The 22,633-nt window shown below is 45.7% G+C and overlaps 1 protein-coding gene across 5 annotated transcripts in view; it reads left to right on the forward strand.

Annotated features, from left to right (window-relative positions):
- The window catches only part of ccdc85c (coiled-coil domain containing 85C), a 189,401-nt gene extending 172,127 nt beyond the window's left edge, over window positions 1-17,274 (forward strand). For 2 of the 5 annotated variants that reach the window (XM_033027671.1, XM_033027672.1), the window contains 3 exons: window positions 6,458-6,559; window positions 8,130-8,231; window positions 13,747-17,274. In XM_033027671.1, the coding sequence (XP_032883562.1) occupies window positions 6,458-6,559; window positions 8,130-8,231; window positions 13,747-13,836 (294 nt within the window). In that variant the 3' untranslated portion in view covers window positions 13,837-17,274. The remainder of the gene's footprint in view (window positions 1-6,457; window positions 6,560-8,129; window positions 8,232-13,746) is intronic. The other 3 variants (XM_033027674.1, XM_033027673.1, XM_033027675.1) reach the window with 3 other exon arrangements.
- Window positions 17,275-22,633: the final 5,359 nt, after the last annotated feature.

The raw sequence follows: 22,633 nt of genomic DNA on the forward strand, positions 1-22,633 counted from the left end.
TCAGGCATGTGAGGCAGCAACTCTACTGCTATGCCACCGTGCCATCCTTTGTTTGAAGCCCGAATTGATTGAAATAATTTGAAAACACTGTCGAGGATGCTATGCAAATGCAGGTTTAGTTTAGTTTGGAGCTACAGCATGGAAACAGGCCCTTCGGCCCACTGAGTCCGCACCGACCAGCGATCCCCGCACATTAACACGCACTGGTGACAATTTTACATTTATACAATTATACCAAGCCAATTAACCTACAAACCTGTACGTCTTTGGAGTGTGGGAGGAAAACGAAGATCCCGGAGAAAACGCACGCGGGTCACGGGGAGAACGTACAAACTCTATACAGACAAGCACCCGTAGTCAGGATCGAACCCGGGTCTGTGGCGCTGTAAGGCAGCAACTCTACCGCTGCGCCACTGTTTAACAACACAATTTTCATCACTGACCTGAAGGGAGTCTCCTAACGGTGAAAGCTCCATCCCAGCGTGTTATTCCAGCTGTAGCTTTGGGACATTTCAGCTAAACGTCAACTGACAATAGAGTTTATATTTTCTTATTTTCAGTAAACTGTACAGCTGATGCAGGTTCACTTGGCCCAAGGGAAGCGAGGAGCATGTTGGATAAACTCCTCCAAGCTGTGTTTACCTACTTGAAAGATTATTCTGTGTCTTTTTTTCCTTCTGGCAATGACACAAATATGTATGGGGTACAATTTTGGTCGCCTAATTGTAGGAAGGATGTCAACAAAATAGAGAGAGTACAGAGGAGATTTACTAGAATGTTGCCTGGGTTTCAGCAACTAAGTTACAGAGAAAGGTTGAACAAGGTAGGGGTTTATTCTTTGGAGCGCAGAAGGTTAAGGGGGGACTTGATAGAGGTCTTCAAAATGATGAGAGGGATAGACAGAGTTGACGTGGATAAGCTTTTCCCACTGAGAGTAGGGAAGATTCAAACAAGGGGACATGACTTGAGAATTAAGGGACAGAAGTTTAGGGGTAACATGAGGGGGAACTTCTTTACTCAGAGAGTGGTGGCTGTGTGGAATGAGCTTCCAGTGAAGGTGGTGGAGGCAGGTTCGTTTTTATCATTTAAAAATAAATTGGATAGTTATAAGGACGGGAAAGGAATGGAGGGTTATGGTCTGAGCGCAGGTATATGGGACTAGGGGAGAATACGTGTTCGGCACGGACTAGAAGGGTCGAGATGGCCTGTTTCCGTGCTGTAATTGTTATATGGTTATATATATGGTATTGAATCAGAAAGACTCATTGCCTGGAGGTTGGTGTCTTATTACTAGGCTTAATTACCAAGTTCAGAGTTTAATTAGTAACTGGTTTCATTTCTCCTCACTGTTGTGCTGCCTGGATGTTGACTGACGGAGTTAGGGGATGGGCTTTTGTTCCTGGTGTGTGATAGTTTCTCTCTACAAAACATATACAATTCTTAAGGGATTGGACAGGCTAGATGCAGGAAAAATGTTCCCGATGTTGGGGGAGTCCAGAACCAGGGGTCACACAGTTTAAGAATAAGGGGTAGGTCATTTAGGACCGAGATGGGGAAAAACTTTTTCACCCAGAGAGTTGTGAATCTGTAGAATTCTCAGCCACGGAAGGCGGTGGAGGCCAATTCACTGGATGTTTTCAAGAGAGAGTTAGATTTAGCTCTTAGGCCTAACGGAATCAAGGGATATGGGGAGAAAGCAGGAATGGGGTACTGATTTTGGATGATCAGCCATAATCAAATTGAATGGCGGTGCTGGCTCGAAGGGCCAAATGGCCTACTCCTGCACCTATTTTCAATGTTTCTATGTTTCCCCACAATGAAATGTAATAAAAATCCTGTCACCTTTTGAACATAACCACCGGCATCAATGTTCCTTCACCTTGAGTGAAGTGTTTGCAAACATTGACTTGCAGCATCAGGAGCAGCACAGTGGCGCAGCGGTAGAGTTGCTGCCTTACTGCGCTGGTGACCCTGGTTGGATCCTGACTACGGGTGCTTGTCTGTACAGAGTTCGTACGTTCTCCCCATGCCTGGGTTTTCTCCGAGATCTTCGGTTCCTTCCCACACTCCAAAGACGTACAGGTTTGTAGGTTAATTGGCTTGGTATAAATGTAAATTGTCCCTAGTGTGTGTAGGGTAATGTTAATGTGCGGGGATTGCTGGTTGGTGCGGACTCAGTGGGCCGAAGGGCCTGTTTCTGCTCTGTATCTAAAAAAAACAAAAACTAAAACATGTTAATATACAAATTATACTCTCACCACATGAACTTTGAAAGGAGCAGTGAAATGTTGTGGTAGTGAAAATAGACACAAAATGCTGGAGTAACTCAGCGGGTGAGGCAGCATCTTTGGAGAAAGGGAATGGGTGACGTTTCGGGTTGAGACCCTTCTTCAGACAGAGAGTCAGGGCATAGGGAAACTAGAGGTATGAAAAGGCCAAGGAGCCCACAATGGTCCATTGTTGGCTGTGGAGTAGGTGATAACGAAGGGATGCCCTCAGTGAAGCTAGTAGCTACTAGGGTGGGGGAGAGGCGGAGAGGGAGGGGTTGCAAGGGTTACTTGAAATTAGTGCAATCCATATTCATAACGCAGGGTTGCAAGCTGCCAAAGTGAAACATGAGGGGCTGTTCCTTCCAATTTGCGCGTGGCCTTGCTCTGACAGTGGAGGAGGCCCAGGACAGAAAGGTCAGTGTGGGAATGGGAGAGGGAGTTAAAATGTTTGGCGATCAGAAACGTTGTTTTTCAAATTGAATTTAAAGACGCAGCACGGAAAAAGGCTTCACGGCCCACAGATTCCACGCCGCCCATCGATCACACGTTATATGTTATCCCATTTTTGCATCCTGATACTCTAGGGAAAATTTACAGGGGCTAATTAACCTCCAAACCCGTACGTCTTTGGAATGTGGGAGGAAACTGGAGCACCCGAAGGGAAATCCACACGCGGGCACGGGCACAGGCAGAATTTGCAAACTCCGCACAGACAGCATCTGACGTCATTAATCGGGTGTGGGCTGCAGATTCTTATCTGAAAAAATACACAAAAGACTATCATAATATGCCTTTCCGACTTACTGGATGAAGCAATGAAGACAAAGGCGGAATCAGCTAATCTAATATCGTACCTATATAATATCATTTTAAACATAGAAATACCCACAACAGATGGAATTAGAAGAGACTGGGAACAAGAATTAGCTATAAAAATTTCAAAAGAGAGCTGGGATAATCATTTACTACAGGTGCATAAATGTTCGATCAACGTACGACATACGCTTATCCAATTCAAAACATTACATAGACTATATTATTCAAAAACTAAATTAAATAAAATCTTCCCTAATGTTTCACCAATCTGTGATAAATGTCTGTGTCAAGAAGCTACCATAGCGCATTCTTTTGTTTTTTGTACAAAAATCCAAAAATTCTGGTATGAAATATTTGATATTTTTTCAAAATTAATCAAAATAAAATTGGTACCAAAACCAGAATGGATCATTTTTGGAATATCGGAAGGTATCCCTGAATTAAACGTGTATCAGAAGAATTTATTCAATTACGGGCTAATAATGGGAAAAAAGCTCATACTTAAATTCTGGAAAAATGCGCCCACACCAACAATAAAAATGTGGATACAAATATGTTTGAAACATTACATCTGGAAGAGATGAGATTCCTCTTAGCAGGTAAAGCAGACCAATTCCAAAAGACGTGGTCTACGTTTCTGGACCTATCACAAGCATGAGGTGCAATAGTAATTTTAAAAATAAATAAATAAATAAATGGTATCCGGACCTGGCAATGGGAGGTAAAACAACAAAAACAGACTTGGTTGGTAGTCCCCTTTCTGCGGAGTTTAATGTTATAATAGAGCGAATGTTCCTACTTTCTTTTTCTTTCTTTTCTAGGGTCTACTTTCTTACTTTACTTCCTTCTCTAACTTCTTTTCTAAGGGGCTTTCTTTTCCCAACACTCTCTTGCACTTCACGACTCTTGCGCACTTTCTTTACTTTCCTTACTTCTATCTTTTTCTTAAAGCTCAAAAAAATGTGTTGTGTATTATTGTAATTTACCGTACTTCTAATAAAAATAATAAAAAAAAAAAAAGAATTTGCAAACTCCGCACAGGCAGCATCTGACGTCATTAATCGGGTGTGGGCTGCAGATTCAATAGCGGTTTTCCAAAGGGAGCTGGATAAGTAACTGAAAGGAACGAGTGCACAGGGCCAGAGTGAGAGGGGCATGTAGGGTGGGACCAGCTAGACTGCTCTTGTATAGAAGATCGACACAAAGAGCTGGAGTAACTCAGCGGGTCAGGCAGCATCTCTGGAGAAAAGGAATAGGTGACGTTTCAGGTCGAGACCTGTCTTCAGACTGAGAGTCAGGGGGAGAGGGAAACGAGAGATACTGATGGTGATAAATGGATATATAGAACAAAGAATGGAAGGTATGCAGAAAAGTAACGATGATAAAATAAACGGGCTATACGTTTGTATAGAACTGCTATGGACTGGAAGGATCTAATAGCTTATTTCTATGTTGTTGGCATCTTGTGATTCTATCATTAGCAAATGGCTGCATTTGGATGCAATCCAGCTCAAGACGTCAAGAGAAATGACTGGAACGCCCAGTGTTATTCAGTGACTTGTCATTTCAATATGTTTCACCCCGTTCCCCGTGTAGATGCATGGCACTTAACTAACCCTTTCCCTCTCTCACGTTCCTCTCTGTTGCTTCTCCCATTCTCTCGCTCCAGCTCTCGCTGTCTGTTCCATCTCCCGCTAGTTGCATCTATTTATTTCCTCTTCGTCCCAACTTTCCCTTCCCTCTGTAGAAACAAGGAAGTGATAATAGACAACAGACCAGGGGTGGGCAACCTTGTTCTGCACAGGGGCCAGGACGCATGTCTGTGAGCGCATGGCGGGCCACATTTATCACGTGTACACATAGATCCTGCCCCGGATGGCAGGCATCAAATCACATGTTCACATAGATCCCGCCCCTTCGAGGACGCCACCCGGAGCACTGGCCCCTAGTTATGGGCACTCACGAACACGGCGCACCTACGGTACATTGCCTTGGCTCTGTCCTGAAGGCGCTGGCTCAAATACTCACACTCACTCGTCCCCGGCCTATTGAGAGCCCCGATCCCGACAGTGAAGCCCAGGCACAGAAGGTGCGCGGCCGTGCCGGTGGCTTTGCGTAGGATGGGGTACAGAGCTCGTGCGCTCGGCCCCTCTCGAGCGATCGGCCCCTCTCGAGCGATCGGCTGCGCTCAGGCGCTCGGCAGCTCCACAATTGCGGCCGCCAGCGCAGGCCTCCTTGCGTCACCGCGTCTGGGCGCCTCGGGCCCGGGAGGTACCGGAGATGACAGTAATCTGTGGGCCGGATTACTACGGAAAGAAAAAAAAACGCCTGCGGGGCGGATGTTTTTGGGTTACGGGCCGCATTCGGCCCGGGGGCCGTAGGTTGCCGACACCAGCAATAGACAATAGGTGCAGGAGTAGGCCATTTGGCCCTTCAAGCCAGCACCGCCATTCAATATGATCATGGCTGATCATCCACAATCAGTACCCCGTTCCTGCCTTCTCATCATATCCCCTGACTCCACTATCTTTTTTTAAAATGTTTATTTTATTAGAAGCAATTGTACAAGAAGAAAGCAATCGACATAACAATTATACAATTTTTGTACAGCTTCAGTTTTAACATTTTGTAAACTGATAAATGAATCGGAAAAAAAAGTAAAAAGGAAAGAATGAAGAGAAAGAAGAAAGATACAAAAAAGAGAGAAGAAAAAACTTCACTATCTTTAAGAGCTCTATCTTACTCTCTCTTGAAAGCATCCAGAGAATCAGCCTCCACCGCCCTCTGAGGCAGAGAATTCACAACTCTCTGGGTGAAAAGGTGTTTCCTCTTCTCCAAAATGGCCTACCCCTTATTCTTAATCTGTAGCCCCTGGTTCTGGATTCCCCTAACATCGGAAACAAGTTTCCTGCCTCTAATGTGCCCAATCCCTTAATATTCTTATATCTTTCAATAAGATCTCATCCTTCTAAATTCCAGAGTATACAAGCCCAGCCGCTCCATTCTATCAACACACGACAGTCCCGACATCCCGGGAATTAGCCTTGTGATGCTGGTTTATGAAAGCAAAAAACTCAACAGGTCAGGTAACTTGTTGCCTGACCCGTTGAGTTACTCAAGCAATTTGTGTCTCCCCCTCCCCCTCTCTAGTTTCCCTCTTAGTCTCCCTCCTCTTCTCCCATTCCTCCCTCTCCCCAATTTTCCAACCACCCTGCCCCCTTCCTATCTCAGCCCATCCCTTACCAGTCTTTCTCAACAGCCTTCCTCTTCACCACCTCTTCCCTTCCTCGTTTTTTCCCCATTATTTCCCTCCCCCCACTGACCCTGTTTCAAGGCACCTTGTCCTCACCACTCTTGTGTTCTTTAAACAGGGCGCTCCACGGCTGGTGACTCTAGACCCCAACAATCCAGCACTGCTGCCTGGGCTCCTCCCCAGTGCCCAAAAGCCTGAGGCTGTAGTACATGCAATGAAGGTAAATAAAAAACACCGGACATTTTTCGACAAAGATGTGTTTATTCATCTTGAGATATATTCCTACCCAAAATTAGCAGGGACCTCTCTTCAATTATAGGTTCATAAACTCACAAGTGATAGGAGCAGAATTAGGCCATTCGGCCCATTAGGTCTACTCCGCCATTCAATCATGGCTGATCTATCCTTCCCTCCCAACCCCACTCTCCCCGTAACCCCTGAAGCCGGTACTAATAATCAATCATTTCAATAAGATTACCCCACGTTCTTCTAAATTACAAAGACAACTGATCCAACATCTTTAGCTGCCTCTGATCGGCATTGCTCTGTGATCCAGCATTGAAACGATGGGCCAAATGGCCCCTCTCATTATCATACGAAAATATGACAGCTATCCATGTTCTCCAGAGATGCTTTAGTCTAGTTTAGTTTATTAATTTAGTTTAATTTAGAGATACAGCGTGGAAACAGGCACCTCGGCCCACATTAGTCTGTGCCAACCAGCCATTCCCGCGCACTAACACTATCCGACACACACTAGGGACAATTTTACATTCAAGCCAATTAACCTACAAACCTGTACGTCTTTGGATGATGCTGCCTGACCCGCTGAGTTACTCCAGCACTTTGTGTATTTTCTTTCCAAACTAGCATCTGCAGCTCTTTGTTTCTAAAGATTAGGCTTTGTTACGCTTCAGATAATCAGGTTTTTGTTGTCATTGGAAAGAACTGCACAGCTAGACTTTTCTAGCTCGAGCTTTGGTCATTATCTTGTCGTGGAAATCTGGGATTCTTTCCCCCAGAAGACAGCAGTCAATTGAAAACAGGGAATGGGGATTATGCCAGGGAGCCTCTGATGGTCGCCACATCTCCTTTATCTATCATCCCTTCCTGCCCTGTAACCAACTAAACCAGTGGGGATCAGACCTGGGAATCCTGTTCCTTTCATCCCTTTAATCAATTAGATAACTGAACAAACACAAACCCAGCTTGGGAATGAATAAAAACTGTTTTATTTGTAAGGAACTGGAACGGTAGCTGCCAGCATTTGGATATTTCCAGGGCCATTAATTTTGAAGCAATTTTGAAGCAGGTCCACCACCAATATTCCAACACCTATGCATCCAGAGCCTTTCAGGATGATCTGTTTTGCTGGAGCAACAGAGGTCACGACCTCCAAGAGGCGTCCACCGGTGCCGAAATGTACCACCGGGGAGGGGGGCCGAGATACCGGCCCACAAAGCCGGCCGCGGAAGTCGGCGATGGGAACGGATCCGCTGGCTCCAGCTGAGCCAGAGTCCCAGAGCCCCGGCCGCAGGAGGCAAATTCATCCCACAGATCGGCGCGGAAGTCCCGATGAGATCGAGGTCGGCCATCTCACCCGGCCGAGGCGGCACGTTTCCGGTGGGAATTCCGTGGGGAGGATTTAATGTGCACTCTACTAATTTGCTCCAGGTTAAAGGAGGTGCCTTTAATTGATTTTAACCAGTTGCCAGAATATCGGTGGTGGACCGGTACACGCCACTTAGCGTCTCGCCACTGCTAATGTTGTACACAATTTGGGTTTTTAGGTCCTGGAAGTCCATGACAACCTGGATAGGCAGTTGCCAGAAGACTGTGATCATGATGACCTAAGTGAGAAGGAGAAAGCCATTGTTCGCGAAATGTGTAACGTAAGGACATCTCCGCTCAGTCCGCCTAAACCTACCTGATCTCCCGGTTGCTAAACACTTTAACTCCCTCTGACCTTTCTGTCCTGGGCCTCCTCCATTGTCAGAGTGAGGCCCAGCCTAACTTGGAGGAACAGCACCTCATATTTAGCTTGGGCAGCTTACACCCCAGCGATATGAACATTGACTTCTCTGACTTCAAGTAGCCCTTGCTTTCTCTCTCTCTCAATCCCCCCTTTCCCTTCCCAGTTCTCCGACCAGTCTTGTTGTCTCCAACTACATTTAATCTCTGTTTGCTTTGTTATTTCCTTCTCCCAGCTAACAATGATCTATTCTATATTTTCCTTGGTTTTTATGCCCTTTGTCCTGTTTTCACACCTTACACTTCCTTATCTATGTATCTTCCTCTCCCCTGACATCAGTCTGAAGAAGGGTCTCGACCTGAAACGTCATCCATTCATTCTCTCCATAGATGCTGCCTGTCCCATTGAGTTACTCCAGCATTTTGTGTGCATCTTCGGTTTAAATCAGCATCAGCAGTTCCTTCCTACACGTAAGGACTCTGTTGTATGGGTTACAATGCAGGACCCTGCATCAGAATCTCAGATTCTGAACATTTGTTCTGTAACTATAGACAATGGGTGCAGGAGTAGGCCATTTGGCCCTTTGAGCCAGCACCGCCATTCAATGTGATCGTGGCTGATCATCCACAATCAGTACCCCGTTCCTGCCTCCCCATATCCCCTGACTCTGCTATCTTTAAGAGCCCTATCTAGCTCTCTCTTGAAAGTATCTAGAGAACCTCCACCGCCCTCTGAGGAAGTGAATTCCACAGACTCACAACTCTCTGTGTGAAAAAGTGTTTCCTCATCTCCGTTCTAAATGGCCTATTCCTTATTCTTAAACAGTAGGCCCTCATTCAGGACTCCACCAACATCGGGAACATGTTTCCTGCCTCTAGCGTGTCCAAACCCTTAATAATCTTATAAGTTTCAATAAGATGCCCTCTCATCCTTCTAAACTCCAGAGTATACAAGCCCAGCGCTCCATTCTATCAGCATATGACAGTCCCGCCATCCCGGGTATTAACCTTGTAAACCTACGCTGCACTCCCTCAATAGCAAGAATGTCCTTCCTCAAATTAGAGGACCAAAACTGCACGCAATACTCCAGGTGTGGTCTCACTAGTGCCCTGTACAACTGCAGAAGGACCTCTTTCCTCCTATACTCAACTCCTCGTGTTATGAAGGCCAAGACACAGAGAGTGGTGAATCTGTGGAATTCTCTGCCACAGAAGGTAGTTGAGGCCAGTTCATTGGCTATATTTAAGAGGGAGTTAGATGTGGCCCTTGTGGCTAAAGGGATCAGGGGGTATGGAGAGAAGGCAGGTACAGGATACTGAGTTGGATGATCAGCCATGATCATATTGAATGGCGGTGCAGGCTCGAAGGGCCGAATGGCCTACTCCTGCACCTATTTTCTATGTTTCTATGTTTCTAACGTCATTCGCTTTCTTCACTGCCTGTTGTACCTGCATGCTTACTTTCAATGACTGATGAACAAGGACCCCCGGATCCCGTTGTACTTTCCCTTTTCCCAATGACACCATTTTAGATAATAATCCGCCTTCCTGTTTTTGCTACCAAAGTGGATAACCTCACATTTATCCACATTAAACTGCATCTGCCAAGCATCTGCCCACTCACCCAACCTGTCCAAGTCACCCTGCATTCTCTGGGTGACTTGGACTAAAATGCAGACTGCAAAGCTATCCAGGCACTCCCCGACTTACGTAAGGGTTACGTTCTGTGAAGATGAACACAAAATGCTGGAGTAACTCAGCGGGACATGCAGCATCTCTTGAGAGAAGGAACGGGTGACTTTTCTGGTCGAGACATTTCTTCAGACTGAAAGTCAGGGGAGACATAGAGATATGGAAGGGTGAGGTGTGAAAACGAAATCAAAGGGGATGAAGTTCAAGATCAATGATCATGGATCATTGTTAGCTGAGGGGAAGATGACAGCGAGGCATACAATCAGTAAAATGTAACGAGGAGGACAGTAAAACTAGTCGGAGAACTGGGATTGGTGGGGGTGGGGTGGTGAGAGAGGGAAAGCAAGGGTTACTTGAAGTTAGAGAAGTCACTATTCATACCGCTGGATTGTGAGATGCCCAAGTGAAATATGAGGTGTTGTTTCGTGAAGTCAGATTGTACATGGCAGAACCTCCATCCCCATCCGTTGCCCAAAATAACTCACGGAGTCTCAAGTAAGATCCCAACCCCAAACTTCCCCTGTCCAAGTGCTGCCTGTCCCCCTGTTCCTCCAGCACTTTGTGTCCGTCACTGAGAGTATCATTGGTGTCTGGCTGCGCCCAGGGCACTTTCAGCAGCGCACAGCCTTCTGGTCGGGACCCTTCTTCAGACAGACATCCTCTGGAGGACATGGATAGACAATGTTTAGGGTCGGGACCCTTCTTTAGACTTCAATCGACCCAGTCAAAGGAGGATTGACAAAATCTGACAAAGGCTCTTTGGCCTGAAACATAAACTCTATTTCTCATTGCTGCGTATTTCAGGCATTTTCTGTTTTTTATAACAGGAGGATTTTGTCTTTGTACTTTAATTGTAATGAGCAATAGTGAATTGACAGAGCTTGTTCTCCAGCCCTTTTCTTCCACTTTGAGATCAGAAAAATCAGGAGGGATGAAATGATTCGTAAGTATCCGTATGCTGTGGGTGGCTCGATTGTAATCATGTATAGTCTTTCCGTCGACTGTAGAGCAAGCAACACAAAAGCTGTTCACTGTACCTCGGTACACGTGACAAAATAGTAAACTAAACTAAACTAAGCTTTACCCCATCAGATAAAACGTGTAGGGATAAAATGCAGATGCTGAGCAGACGAAATGTGTAGGAAGTGCAGATGCTGTGTTGGAAGGAACTTGTCTCGACATGAAACGTCACCCATTCCTTCTCTCCAGTGATGCTGCCGGTCCCGCTGAGTTACTCCAGCTTTTTGTGTCTATCCCCATCAGATAGAATCGTGTTTATTCTGGCTTGAAGCAAGCGCTGGTATTGGAATCAAGTCGTGAGCACAGACGTTGATTTAGACTTAAACCAGTAGAGAGAGTAACTCTGTAGAGATGGCTCCAGGGTGCCGACGTCACAAGTGTTCATTATTCCGAGTTACTGAATTAAAGTTAATGCAGAAAACGCTTGGCAGGTTAGACAGTCTCTGTAGGTGGAGAAACGAGCGTAATATTCTGGGCAGGTCAGCTTTGGCAGAACATTGTATGAATCTGGGCCCCAGCTCTGGAATTCCCACGCCTACTATGTATTCAAGAGAGAATTAGATTTAGCTCTTAGGGATAACTGAATCAAGGGATATGCGGAGAAAGCAGGAACGGGGTATTGATTTTGGATGATCAGTCATGAGCCAACGGTGCTGGCTCGATGGGCCAAATGGCCTACTCCTGCCCCTATTCTCCATGTTTCTACTCTTTCTTCCTTTAAAATGCTCCTAAAGAACCTATTCCAATGACCATTACCTTGGTTGTTTCTCCTCAAATCACTTTGTGCTGCCTGGGCTCAGGTTTTATTTCATAACCTCTGTGTAAATCAGCCTGGGATGTTTACCCATGTTAAAGATGCCAGGTTGGTGTTAACTTCAGTGGAGATAGCAGAATCCCCGACTTCATTGGGATTTCAGCACCATTCAGCGAGATGAATTTGCCCCCTTGCAGCCGGGGCTGTGGAGGTCCGGCCCGGCTGGAGCCGGCAGATCCGTTCCCATAGCCGCCTTCCGAGGCCCACCTCCGAGGCCCACTTCCGAGGCCCACCTCCGAGGCCCACTTCCGAGGCCGCTATCTCGGCTCCTCCATTCCGCTAACGTTGGACTCCTCTCGGAGGCCGTGACCTCTGTTGGTCCAGCAAAAGGCACAGGTCTGGCCACATTTGGAGTACTGCGAGCGAATTTGGGCCCCGTATCTGAGGAAGGATGTGCTGGCTCTGGAGAGGGTCCTGAGGCGGTTTACAAGAATGATCCCAGGAATGAGTGGGTTAGTATATGATGAACGCTTGACAGCTCTGGGCTTCCACTTGCTGGAGTTTAGAAGGTTGAGGGGGGAACCGCATTGAAACTTACAGAATAATGAAAGGCACAGATAGAATGGACGTGGAGAGGATGTTTCTGCTGGTGGGAGAGTCTCGGGCCAGAGGTCATAGCCTCAGAGTTAAAGGGCGCTCTTTTAGAAAAGAGGTGAGGAGGAACTTCTTTAGTCAGAGGGTAACTCATTGGGACAGAGGGCTGTGGAGGCCAAGTCAGTGGATATTTATAAGGCAGAGATAAACAAATTGTTGATTAGTACGGGTGTCAAGGGTTATGGGAGAAGGCAGAAAAATGGGATTAGGAGGCAGAGATCAGCCATGGTTGAATGGTGGAGTAGACTCGATGGGCCGAATGGCCTAATTCTACTCCTATAACTTGTGAAAATGGATGATCCAGAAAGGCTCTGGAATCAAGGGTGCCGGAAAATCGGTGACCGAATAAATTCCTCCTCATCCGTGCCATAAGGTGGCATTTCCTTATTCCAAACTCAAAAACCCACCCCAGTTCTAGACTCAGCCACAAGGGGGAGCATCTCAGCATCTACCTGAGAGAGGCCGACCTGTCGGAACTCTCTTTTAACAAGAGCTCCACGAATTCAGACGAAAAGGAGGTAAAACATAGTGGGAAGGAGAGAGAAAGGGTGAGTGCGGGCGGATCTGATCAGCTTTGACTTCTGCGTGGGGAAAGATAAAGGGAAAGGGGAAGTTTGCGTGATTTGGCTGGGATGTAAGTGAATGGTAGAACCCTGCTCTCCTCCCTGTAATGGTAAAATAAAGAGTCATGTGTCATTAGTTTATTGTCACGTGTACCGAGGCACAGTGAAAAGCATGTGTTGCGTGGTAATCAGTCAGCAGAAAGACCATACATGATTTCAATTGAGCCATCTACAGTGCACAGTTACACGATAAAGGGAATATCGTGAATAACATTCAGTGCAAGATAAAGTGCAATCCAAGATGGTCCAAGGGTCTCCAATGAGCTGCACAGTGGTTCAGGACTGCTCTCTAGTCACTGGTAGGATGGTTCAGTTGTCTAATAGCAGTTGGGAATAAACCAGCCCATGAATCTGGAGATGACAGCTGTGAAAAATGTCCCTGAATCTGGAGTTTTCAAGGGAGAGTTAGATTTAGCTCTTGGGGCTAAAGGAATCAAGGGATATGGGGAAAAAGCAGGAACGGGGTACTGATTTTGGATGATCAGCCATGATCATATTGAATGGCGGTGCTGGCTCGAAGGGCCGAATGGCCTACTCCTGCTCCTATTTTTCTATGTTTCTATATAGATTTTTTTTTTTCATTTTTCTGTTTTTTCTTTTGTTCTTTTTTCTCTTTCTTCTTTCCTTCTTTCCTTCCTTCTATGAGTGGGTATGGATGTGGGTTTGCTGATTTGTGCATTGTGTGTCTTTCAGGTGGTTTGGCGTAAGCTTGGAGATGCAGCTGGATCGAACCCGTCCATCAGGCAACATCTCTCGGGCAATCAGTTCAAGGGACCTTTGTAGTGCTGTTGCCCCCTGGAGGCCTGGAAGCCTGGAGGCCAACAGCCTGCTCCAAGAAGCACATTCATTGCATCAGTACACGTGAACAATCCAGAACCTCAGAGAAGTGTAACCCCGGCCTTTGACCCACCGTGACCCTCTCCACTAACCCGTACATGAAGAATGGCGACACTGCGCTGGGGACTGCTGCAAACTGACTGACCACAGTGTAAATTACTCATTTTCGTTATGGCTGACTGTACACACAACACTTGTAAGGTGTACCACACCACATTGTGCAGTCACATGCATTGATGTGATGGAGACTGAGTGGTGAGATGCATCTGAAGGGAGTGATCGGTGTGTGATCTTGAACCACCTTCCCTTCGCTGCTCCTCGACTGATCCATCCACGTGGATGATCGATAAGACCGCGTCATAAGCAGGCTCCTTTGAGTGCGTTGTCTCTTCATTAAATTCCTAGGTTGGACAGGTTGCAAGCTGCAAGGTCCCAGTAAGATGAATGGATCCATGGATTCTTCAGTGAGATCAAGGTGAAAGATGAAGCCACTTTCCCAAGTACAGGAAAACCCGGCCCACAAGTACATTGGCCTCCCATTGTGTAGATGTACAGTTATGGCTGTGTGAACCTACAGCTAGTCCTGGAATAACAATGGTATTGACTCGTATGGGTCTAACACAAGAGACCAAATGGTGAGGCCTCCTCCCTTGTTGAAAAGTATGGCCGTTGAGGATAAAAGTATAGTTTTTTAAGGAATAGAAGTTTAAAGGGACAGTATTCTTTTCTTCTGATGGTATTTCTTGCTGACGTTAGTCTGTGCAGAGTGTCCTCTGTCTGCGGTAGGAAAGTATCCGCTGATCACCAACCTGCTCCATCTCGGAGAAATGGGTCAAAACCCACGTGTTATTTCTGGAATGGATGTGGATGTGAAACAGATGAAGGAAGAGGATGGAACACAACTTGTGGCCCCGTAAAATCAGCTTGAAAGCGACAAAACCCACCGGTAAAGCTCGTGGCAGAAGCCGTGCAACTTCTGCCTCCACCCTTGCCCGCTGCCACTTTCCAAGCCCAGCCTGACTCCCACACGGAACGCTGCCTCTTCAACAGGCGGAAATGGTTGTGGTCGAGTGATAATGTCGGAGGCTGCGGGGGGTGAAAGTGGCACGGTGCCAATCACGCCATGCACGAGCGACTCACTTCAGCTCAAGTGCTAAACCATTGGCAAATGCTAGTGACCAGGTTATTGATGAGTGTCGTGTACAATTTCAGGAATTTTCCAAGTCGGGTTGAAATAAGAATTCACACGGAGATAATCTGTCAACTCACGACGCACGAGGTTGTTTTCATAACATTGGGAGGAAAGGATTATTGAGCTTGGGGTATCTTCAGATCCCAGGTATACCAGTGTGTCACTACATGCAAAGGTCTATAGCCAACAATTAACCCCCACATGGGTCATTCTTTTCCTCTCTCCTCGCCCAGTGCTCTGTTCACTTTCATGTTGAGCATATTATTATCTGGTAACCAAATTTGTGAATGAGTTATAGAGACACAGAGCATGGAAACAGGCCCTTCGGCCCTGCTCATCCATGCCAGCCAAGACTCCTAGTCTCATTTGCCTGTGTTTGTCCACTATTCTCCTAAGCCTCTCCTGTCCATGTCCTCGTCCAAATGTCTTTTAAATTTTGTCATTGTACCTGCCTCAACCATTTTGAAATTCCCGATATTCTCACTTACATTAGCGAGGGAAACTATAGTTGTGTGCACTGAAGATTTGTATAAAGAACCCAAGGTGATTTCTCAGTCTTTCACGTACAGCCCAGTATTATGGTGTTCAAAGGTCTTAAAGTCAGCAACGTTCAAGAAAGCGTAACCAGATAAATCATGATGTGGCCTGTCTTGACGATATGGTTAAAATAGAAATGTTAGTTGGGATTTCTGCCAGCACTTCAGATAGTGCCACGGGATATTTAACCCCAGTGCACACCTCATTGTAACCTCGCCTGAAGAAGGGTCTCCCATTCCTTCTCTCCAGAGATGCTGCCTGTCCCGCTGAGTTACTCCAGCATTTTGTGTCTATCATCAGAACAATGTTTCTTTAGCCCATTGGTACACGTTATCTCAATGTGTAGGCAAGAACCAGATGCTGGTTTAAACCGAAGATAGTCACAAAAAGCTGGAGTAACTCAGCGGGTCAAACAGCATCTCTGGAGAAAAGGAATAGGTGACGTTTCGGGTTGAGACTCTTCTTCAGACCTGACCCGAAACGTCACCTATTCCTTTTTTCCAGAGATGCTGTCAGACCCGCTGAGTTACTCCAGCGCTTTGTGTGTATCACAGGTTATCTCAAGACGAGGCTCGCGAAACGACTACTCACATTCATGTAGTATCTTTAAAGCTGTAAAATATGATCAGCAAATATTGATTGGGCCAAAGCAGATGGTAATAGGAGAGTTTCCATAAAAAAGGAAACTTTTAAAAGAGTTTGGCAAGAGGCAAGAAGTTTGAGAGGGAGTGGGTTCCAGAGTTTGGTGCTTGGACAGCCCTTGTTCAGCTGAAGGAAACAGGGACTGAGTGAGGGACAAGGAGATCTCACACGACTGCGGTGATTTAACAAGGTGGCTCACCACCACATTCGGAAGTGGGCAGTAAATAATTGTCTTCCCAGAGATGCCCACACTATAAAAGTAAATGGCTTTCCAACATGTCATCTCCGAGCTGTGCCAACTCTATGGAATGATTTTCATTCAAAATGACACAATGCAGTGGATGGGGACTGCAAAGATTGTTGCCAATTTGCTACAGATTCTCATCTCCGCCAACTAATCCATTGTTCACTCTTGGAGCGGGCTGGAGAATTGCTTAACATTTGACAAATCAATCTTTATCAAATTCCCCCTTCCTTGCTCCCTCCCCCCAAACTAATCCCACCGCCCTGACCTCAGGCATCAAGAGCTAAATAAACATTTAAATTTGCCTTATCTAAGCTGCTTTATATATTAGTGTTGTGCCCAGGCAACACATGTCCGTTGACAGATTGAATCTGTCTCTGCCGCTGCCTGGTTTGATTGTGTAGGTACTTGACTGCCAATCCCAAGTGATTTGTGGTTGGGAGAATGTTTATTTTGCTGGCTTTGATTTCCCCGCGCCAGGAGTCAATGTATCTCCAGTGAAATCTGACCCGGGTAAGTCTGAGATAAGAAGCTGAAGCAAAATGGCAGAGAAATGTGTATCTCCACTTAATTTAGATTATGATTTGGGATTCTACCGTGAATCAAATCGTTCCATAAAGAGGCCCTTCGCCAGTTCCAAATTACAGTCGGATCATAAGGGCTGCACGATGACACAGTGGTAGAGTGGCTGCCTTACAGCGCCAGAGACCTGGCCTCGATCCTGACTACAGATGCTGTCTGTACGGAGTTTGTACATTCTCCCCGTGACTGCGTGGGTTTTCTCCGGGAGCTCCGGTTTCCTCCCACACTCCAACGACGTGCAGGTATATAGGTTAATTGGCTTGGTAAAATTATGAATTAACCCCAGTGTGTAGGATAGTGTTAGTGTTTAGGGATCGCTGGTCAGCACGGACCCAGTGGGCCAAAGGGCCTGTTTCTACGCTGTATCTCTAAAGTCTAAGGTAGACACAAAATGCTGGAGTAACTCAGCGAGACAGGCAGCATCTCTGGAGAGAAGGAGTGGGTGACGTTTCGGGTCGAGACCCTTCTTGAGACTCAATCTGTATCAATCTGTAGATGGGTCTCGACCCGAAACGTCACCCATTCCTTCTCTCCAGAGATGCTGCCCGTCCCGCTGAGTCACTACAGCATTTTGTGTCTACCTTTGATTTAAACCAGCGTCTGCAGTTCTTTCCTACACATCTCTAAAGTCCAAATCATAACATTTATACCCTGAGTTTTATTCTGCACGAGAGCTACAATGAGGTTGACCTAAAGTATACTGCATAATAAATTTGGTGTGAATTGGGCTGGAGAACGAGAGCAGCCAAAGTTTGATCTGTTGGTTATCACAAGGTAAAGATGTCACATTCACTCATCATATGCAGCGAGGGTGGAATTGGTATGTGCGTGAGAGAGATCACTGCAGTCGTCTTGCTGACTGCATCCTAACTGATGAAATGTCATTTAAAAGGCAGTACCGTGGCATAGACGTTAGCATTGGTGACACACCGCTCCTGGGTTTGATCCTGACCGTGCATGCTTTTATGTGGGGTATCTACACCCTCCCTGTCACCATCTGGGTTTCTGTTGATTGATCTGCTTTCATGCCATCTCGCAAAGACCCATTGCTAGATTAATTGGCTACTATCAATTACCCATAGTGTAGATTAAGAGGCGGCACGGTGGTGCCTGACAGCATCAGAGACCCTGTCTGTACAGAGTTTGTACGTTCTCCCTGTGACAGCGGGGTTTTCTCCGGGTATTCCGGTTTCCGTCCACACTCCAAAGGCGTACAGGTTCGTAGGTTAATTGGCTTTGGTGAAATTGCAAATTGTAACTGGTGTGTAGGATGGTGCTAGTGCACCAGTTGACCACTGGTCAGAGCGGACTTGGTGAACCGAAGGGCCTGTTTCCACACACCGTATCTCTAACGGTCTGAAAAGTCTACTGAAAGAGACTCCCAAAGGTATAAGTCCAGCGTGCGGGCTCTTCAGTGCTTGGTCACAGTCGTGTTCCAGACAGTGTGTTCTGAAAACAACTTCATCCATTTAATTTGTCTACAACAAAGGGTATTCTGTTTCAATCTGATCTTCGACTAAACTAGAATTTTGATATTCAGTCCAACACTGAAGGCAACTGCATATTTATGCGCACTAATGCTTGTAAATGTACTGTTCTGAAGGTGCTCCAAACCCTGAGTTAAAATGTTTCTTTTACCTCAGAATATAATAAGTAGCAAGCTATACACTGGAAATTGGAGATTTCCCAATACAATTGTGTTCTGACATTATATTATTTTAATAAGGCCACAGTATAAATTTATCATGTTATATCAAATATATATATATATCTATATATGATAATGTCGATGTTTTGTTATTGTTGAAATGTTTCTTCCTCTGTGAAAGGGGGGAGAGCCCCAGGCCTAATCTGCTGATAAGTGTGATTTGTTTGTTGAAGTGGGTTCAAAAATAAGGTGGTACAATTGCAATACTTTTCTTTTCCATGCCATTATATCGATAGGTTGCAAAGTTCTCCATCAAAAATAAATTAGCCAGAGGAAGATCCAGTCCACTTGTTCCTAAAGGTTGAAAGTTACTGTGAGTGACTCTATACCACGGCTGACTTCACTTCTCTCCTTGAGTCTGTGGATGACGGATTGAGGTTCATAGACGGAATTTACTCAAGAGACGTTGATCCTATTTTAGACAAGCCATGCACAATCATTGTCCAGGAGGAATAAATGAACAACCAAATATCTTAGCGATGCCTCATCATTCAATTTTTACAAAAGCTTCAATTATTGATCGCTCTTCAATAAATGCAGGTTGATTATCATTTGGTTGGGGGGGGGGGGGGGGGGGGGTGATTGACAACTAAAATTTTAAATTGGAAACTTCTAGGGCGGCACGGTGACACAGCAGTAGAGTTGATGCCTTACAGCGCCAGAGACCCGGGTTCGATCCTGACCATGGGTGCTGTCTGTGCGGAGTTTGTACGCGCGAGCTTTCTCTGGGATCTGCGGTTTCCTCCCTCGCTCCAAAGATGTACAGGTTTGTAGGCTAATTGGCTTGGTGTAACAGGGAAATTGTCCCTAGTGTGTGTAGGATCGTGCTAGTGTGTGGGGATCGCTGGTCGGTGCAGACTCGGTGGGCCGAAGGGCCCATTTCTACGCTGTATCTCCAAACTAAACTCTCTCAAAACACTGATGGTTTTTCGTTCTGTTTACGAGATGAGATTAGAGGCGTCTTTGAAGACAAATTGAGTTTGATTACCCTGAGCTAACAGATTGTAACTGAGGGATCGTTGGCAATTAACCCATGGGGCTTGGGTGATGTAGTCATTAATCCCACTGCTTGAATTTAGGCATTCATTCAAGCTAGGCCACTCAATGCTATCAGTGTCCAGCAATCAAAACAGACTCAAAAAGCTCGGGTCTTATTTATCGAGCAGCTCCTTATCGCAGCACACTGCACATTCTCTGAAAAATAACCAAGTTATAAAAACCTGAAATGTTTTTTGGTGCTGATCTGAAGCGGATAAAGCTACAAATAGTTTGATCCAGACTAATGTGAGGGAATTAAATTGTGAGATCCTCAGTTATTATTAGGTTGGCATGCTTTACAGCATAAACGTTTCCAATGTGGTAATGCGTCACTTGGTCATAGTACACCACTGTAATCGTTCATAGTGGTTCACAAGCCTATTTTGCTAAAAGTAGTTGTGCACACATTGCATCGTTTAACCTAAAGGACAAGTTAAAATCTCTATTAACTTCAGTCTTACCCTATTTCCACACAAAAATGGTCATCCTTACAATTCTGTGACTTAGGGTAGTTTGCAAGTGATAGGAGCAGAATTAGGCCATTCAGCCCATCAAGTCCACTCTGCCATTCAATCGTGGTTGATCTATCTCTCCCTCTCAACCCCATCTACAGAACATCTTGGAAAAATCAGACTGGGAGTCTGTGTACTCACATAGTATTACGATCAATGAGTTTAAACTATAAACCTGTACTAACTGTGGGACTACATGCTGATCTTTGTACTTGGCACTCTATATGTTTTGTTTGACAATGATTTACACAGGTTGGCTCAAGATGAATACTCTTGGGTAAGTGGCTTCAAGTGTTTACCTATCGAACTTTTACAATTCTAATTGCCTCCTCCTATGGCAGATCAACAACTCATATGGATTGTCCTTTCTTTCCCCATTTGCAAGTAATCTTGTATTGGCAAAATAGAAATAGCCTTCACTTCACTGATAATTAATTATTCTTCTCAGGAGGATAACAGTAACAGCAGTAACTGAGTTGCTTGTGTGTGTTTCTCACTCCAGATCTGTGGTATAAATGCATGTCTTTAGTGATGTACTGAGGAGAATGTCCCCTGTGGCATAGTCTGATAGTATTAAGCCACTTAAACCTAAATATTCCAGTTTCAATATCTGGACGTTTCACTCCCTAAAGGCACGAGTGAATGTTGGGATAATTGAAGCTTTCAAGAAGAGATCAAGAGGTTTTTGTCAGATCAGGCCATCAGAAGACACTGAGCTAAAACAGGTGGTTAAAACAGATCCAATTGCGTGTCCCAAGGAGTTGAATGGCTTGTTCCTGCTCCTGTGTACCCTGGTCTGTACCGAAGATGGATACAAAATGCTGGAGTAACACAGTGGGTCTTGCAGCATCTCTGGAGAAAAGGAATAGGTGATGTTTCAGGGTCTGAACCCTTCTTCAGAGACTGAAAGATAGAGAAGGCCAGAACAAAGCAGGGCAGCAACAGATGACCTCAGGAAGGGGGGGAGCCCATAATGTCCCACTGACGAAGGGTTGGAATAGGGAGAGATATGAAGGCACAGATGAGAATTTTACCAGCAAACCATTGCATAATCGGAAGCCAATGTAGGTCAGAGAGCAGAGGACTGAAGATGAACGGTAGTCGGTGAGAGTAGTGCACAGGAGCAGAGTTTGGGATGAATTCTAGTGTACAGAGAATAAAATGGGCACTCCATCCAAGCGAGGTCTAGAAAGGTCGCACACATTAGTCATTAACTTTGAGCTTCAGGTCAGTGACTGCTATTCTTCTCCCTGAATCAGATGGGCATGAGTCCAATCCAAATTTCCAGCCAGTGTTATGTTTGCAAACTAACAAGCAGAGGATGACCACTAAGCCTGAACATGATTATTTAAGCCGAAGATAGACACAAAATGCTAGAAGTAACTCAGGCAGCTTCTCTGGAGAAAAGGAATAGGCGACCTTTCGGGTCGGGACTCCTCTTCGGACAGATTATTTAATCAGTGGTTGCTCATTAAGGCACCAGTTGGAAGAGCCAACGCCTTGCCGTGTTGTATCCAATGGAACAGCAATGTCACCTGGCACTAATCCAGTGAGCTGTCGTATCAGTTCCTCACAGGCTCATTTTCATCCCTAACTCTGAAGATAAATACATGCAGACAATGGTTTTTAGACCAAGGAAGAAGATTTTAGTTTAGTTGAGAGATGCAGCTTGGAATCAGGCCCTTTGGCCTACCCAGTTCGTGCCCACCAGCGATCCCCGCACACTAGCACTATCCTACGCACTCTCCTAGGGACAATGCACAATTTTAACAAAAGCCAATTAACCTACAAACCTGTACGTATTTGGAGTGTGGGAGGACACCAGAGATCCCGTAGTCAGGATCGAGCCCGGGTCTCTGGCGTTGTCAGGCAGTAACTCTACCGCTGCGCCACCGTGCTGCCCATTTTACATTGTAATATTAGTAGGAACATGAAGTGTCCGTGTAGAGATGCTGCTAGTCCCGCTGAGTTACTCCAACATTTTATGTCCTTGCAGAGATCCCTTACAAGGTTCTGGCCTCTTCCTACCTCCAGTCCCTCCCTCCCCCTCTCCTCTACTTTCAGTCCGAAGAAGGGTTCCAACCCGAAACATCACCAATCCACGTTCTCCAGAGATGCTGCCTGGCCCGCTGAGTTACTCCAGCACTTTGATCTCCTGCACAAGTTGCTCACCAATTTGTCCAATGGTGCAAACACGCCCATCAACACTGTTGTCTCTGGTCAATACTCCTGAAGCACACCTGAAGCCATTCTCAAGGAAAAAGATGCGGGGAAGTTCTTCCCAAACT

This window comes from Amblyraja radiata, chromosome 9 (genome assembly GCF_010909765.2).
Source record: "Amblyraja radiata isolate CabotCenter1 chromosome 9, sAmbRad1.1.pri, whole genome shotgun sequence".
NCBI lineage: Eukaryota > Metazoa > Chordata > Chondrichthyes > Rajiformes > Rajidae > Amblyraja > Amblyraja radiata.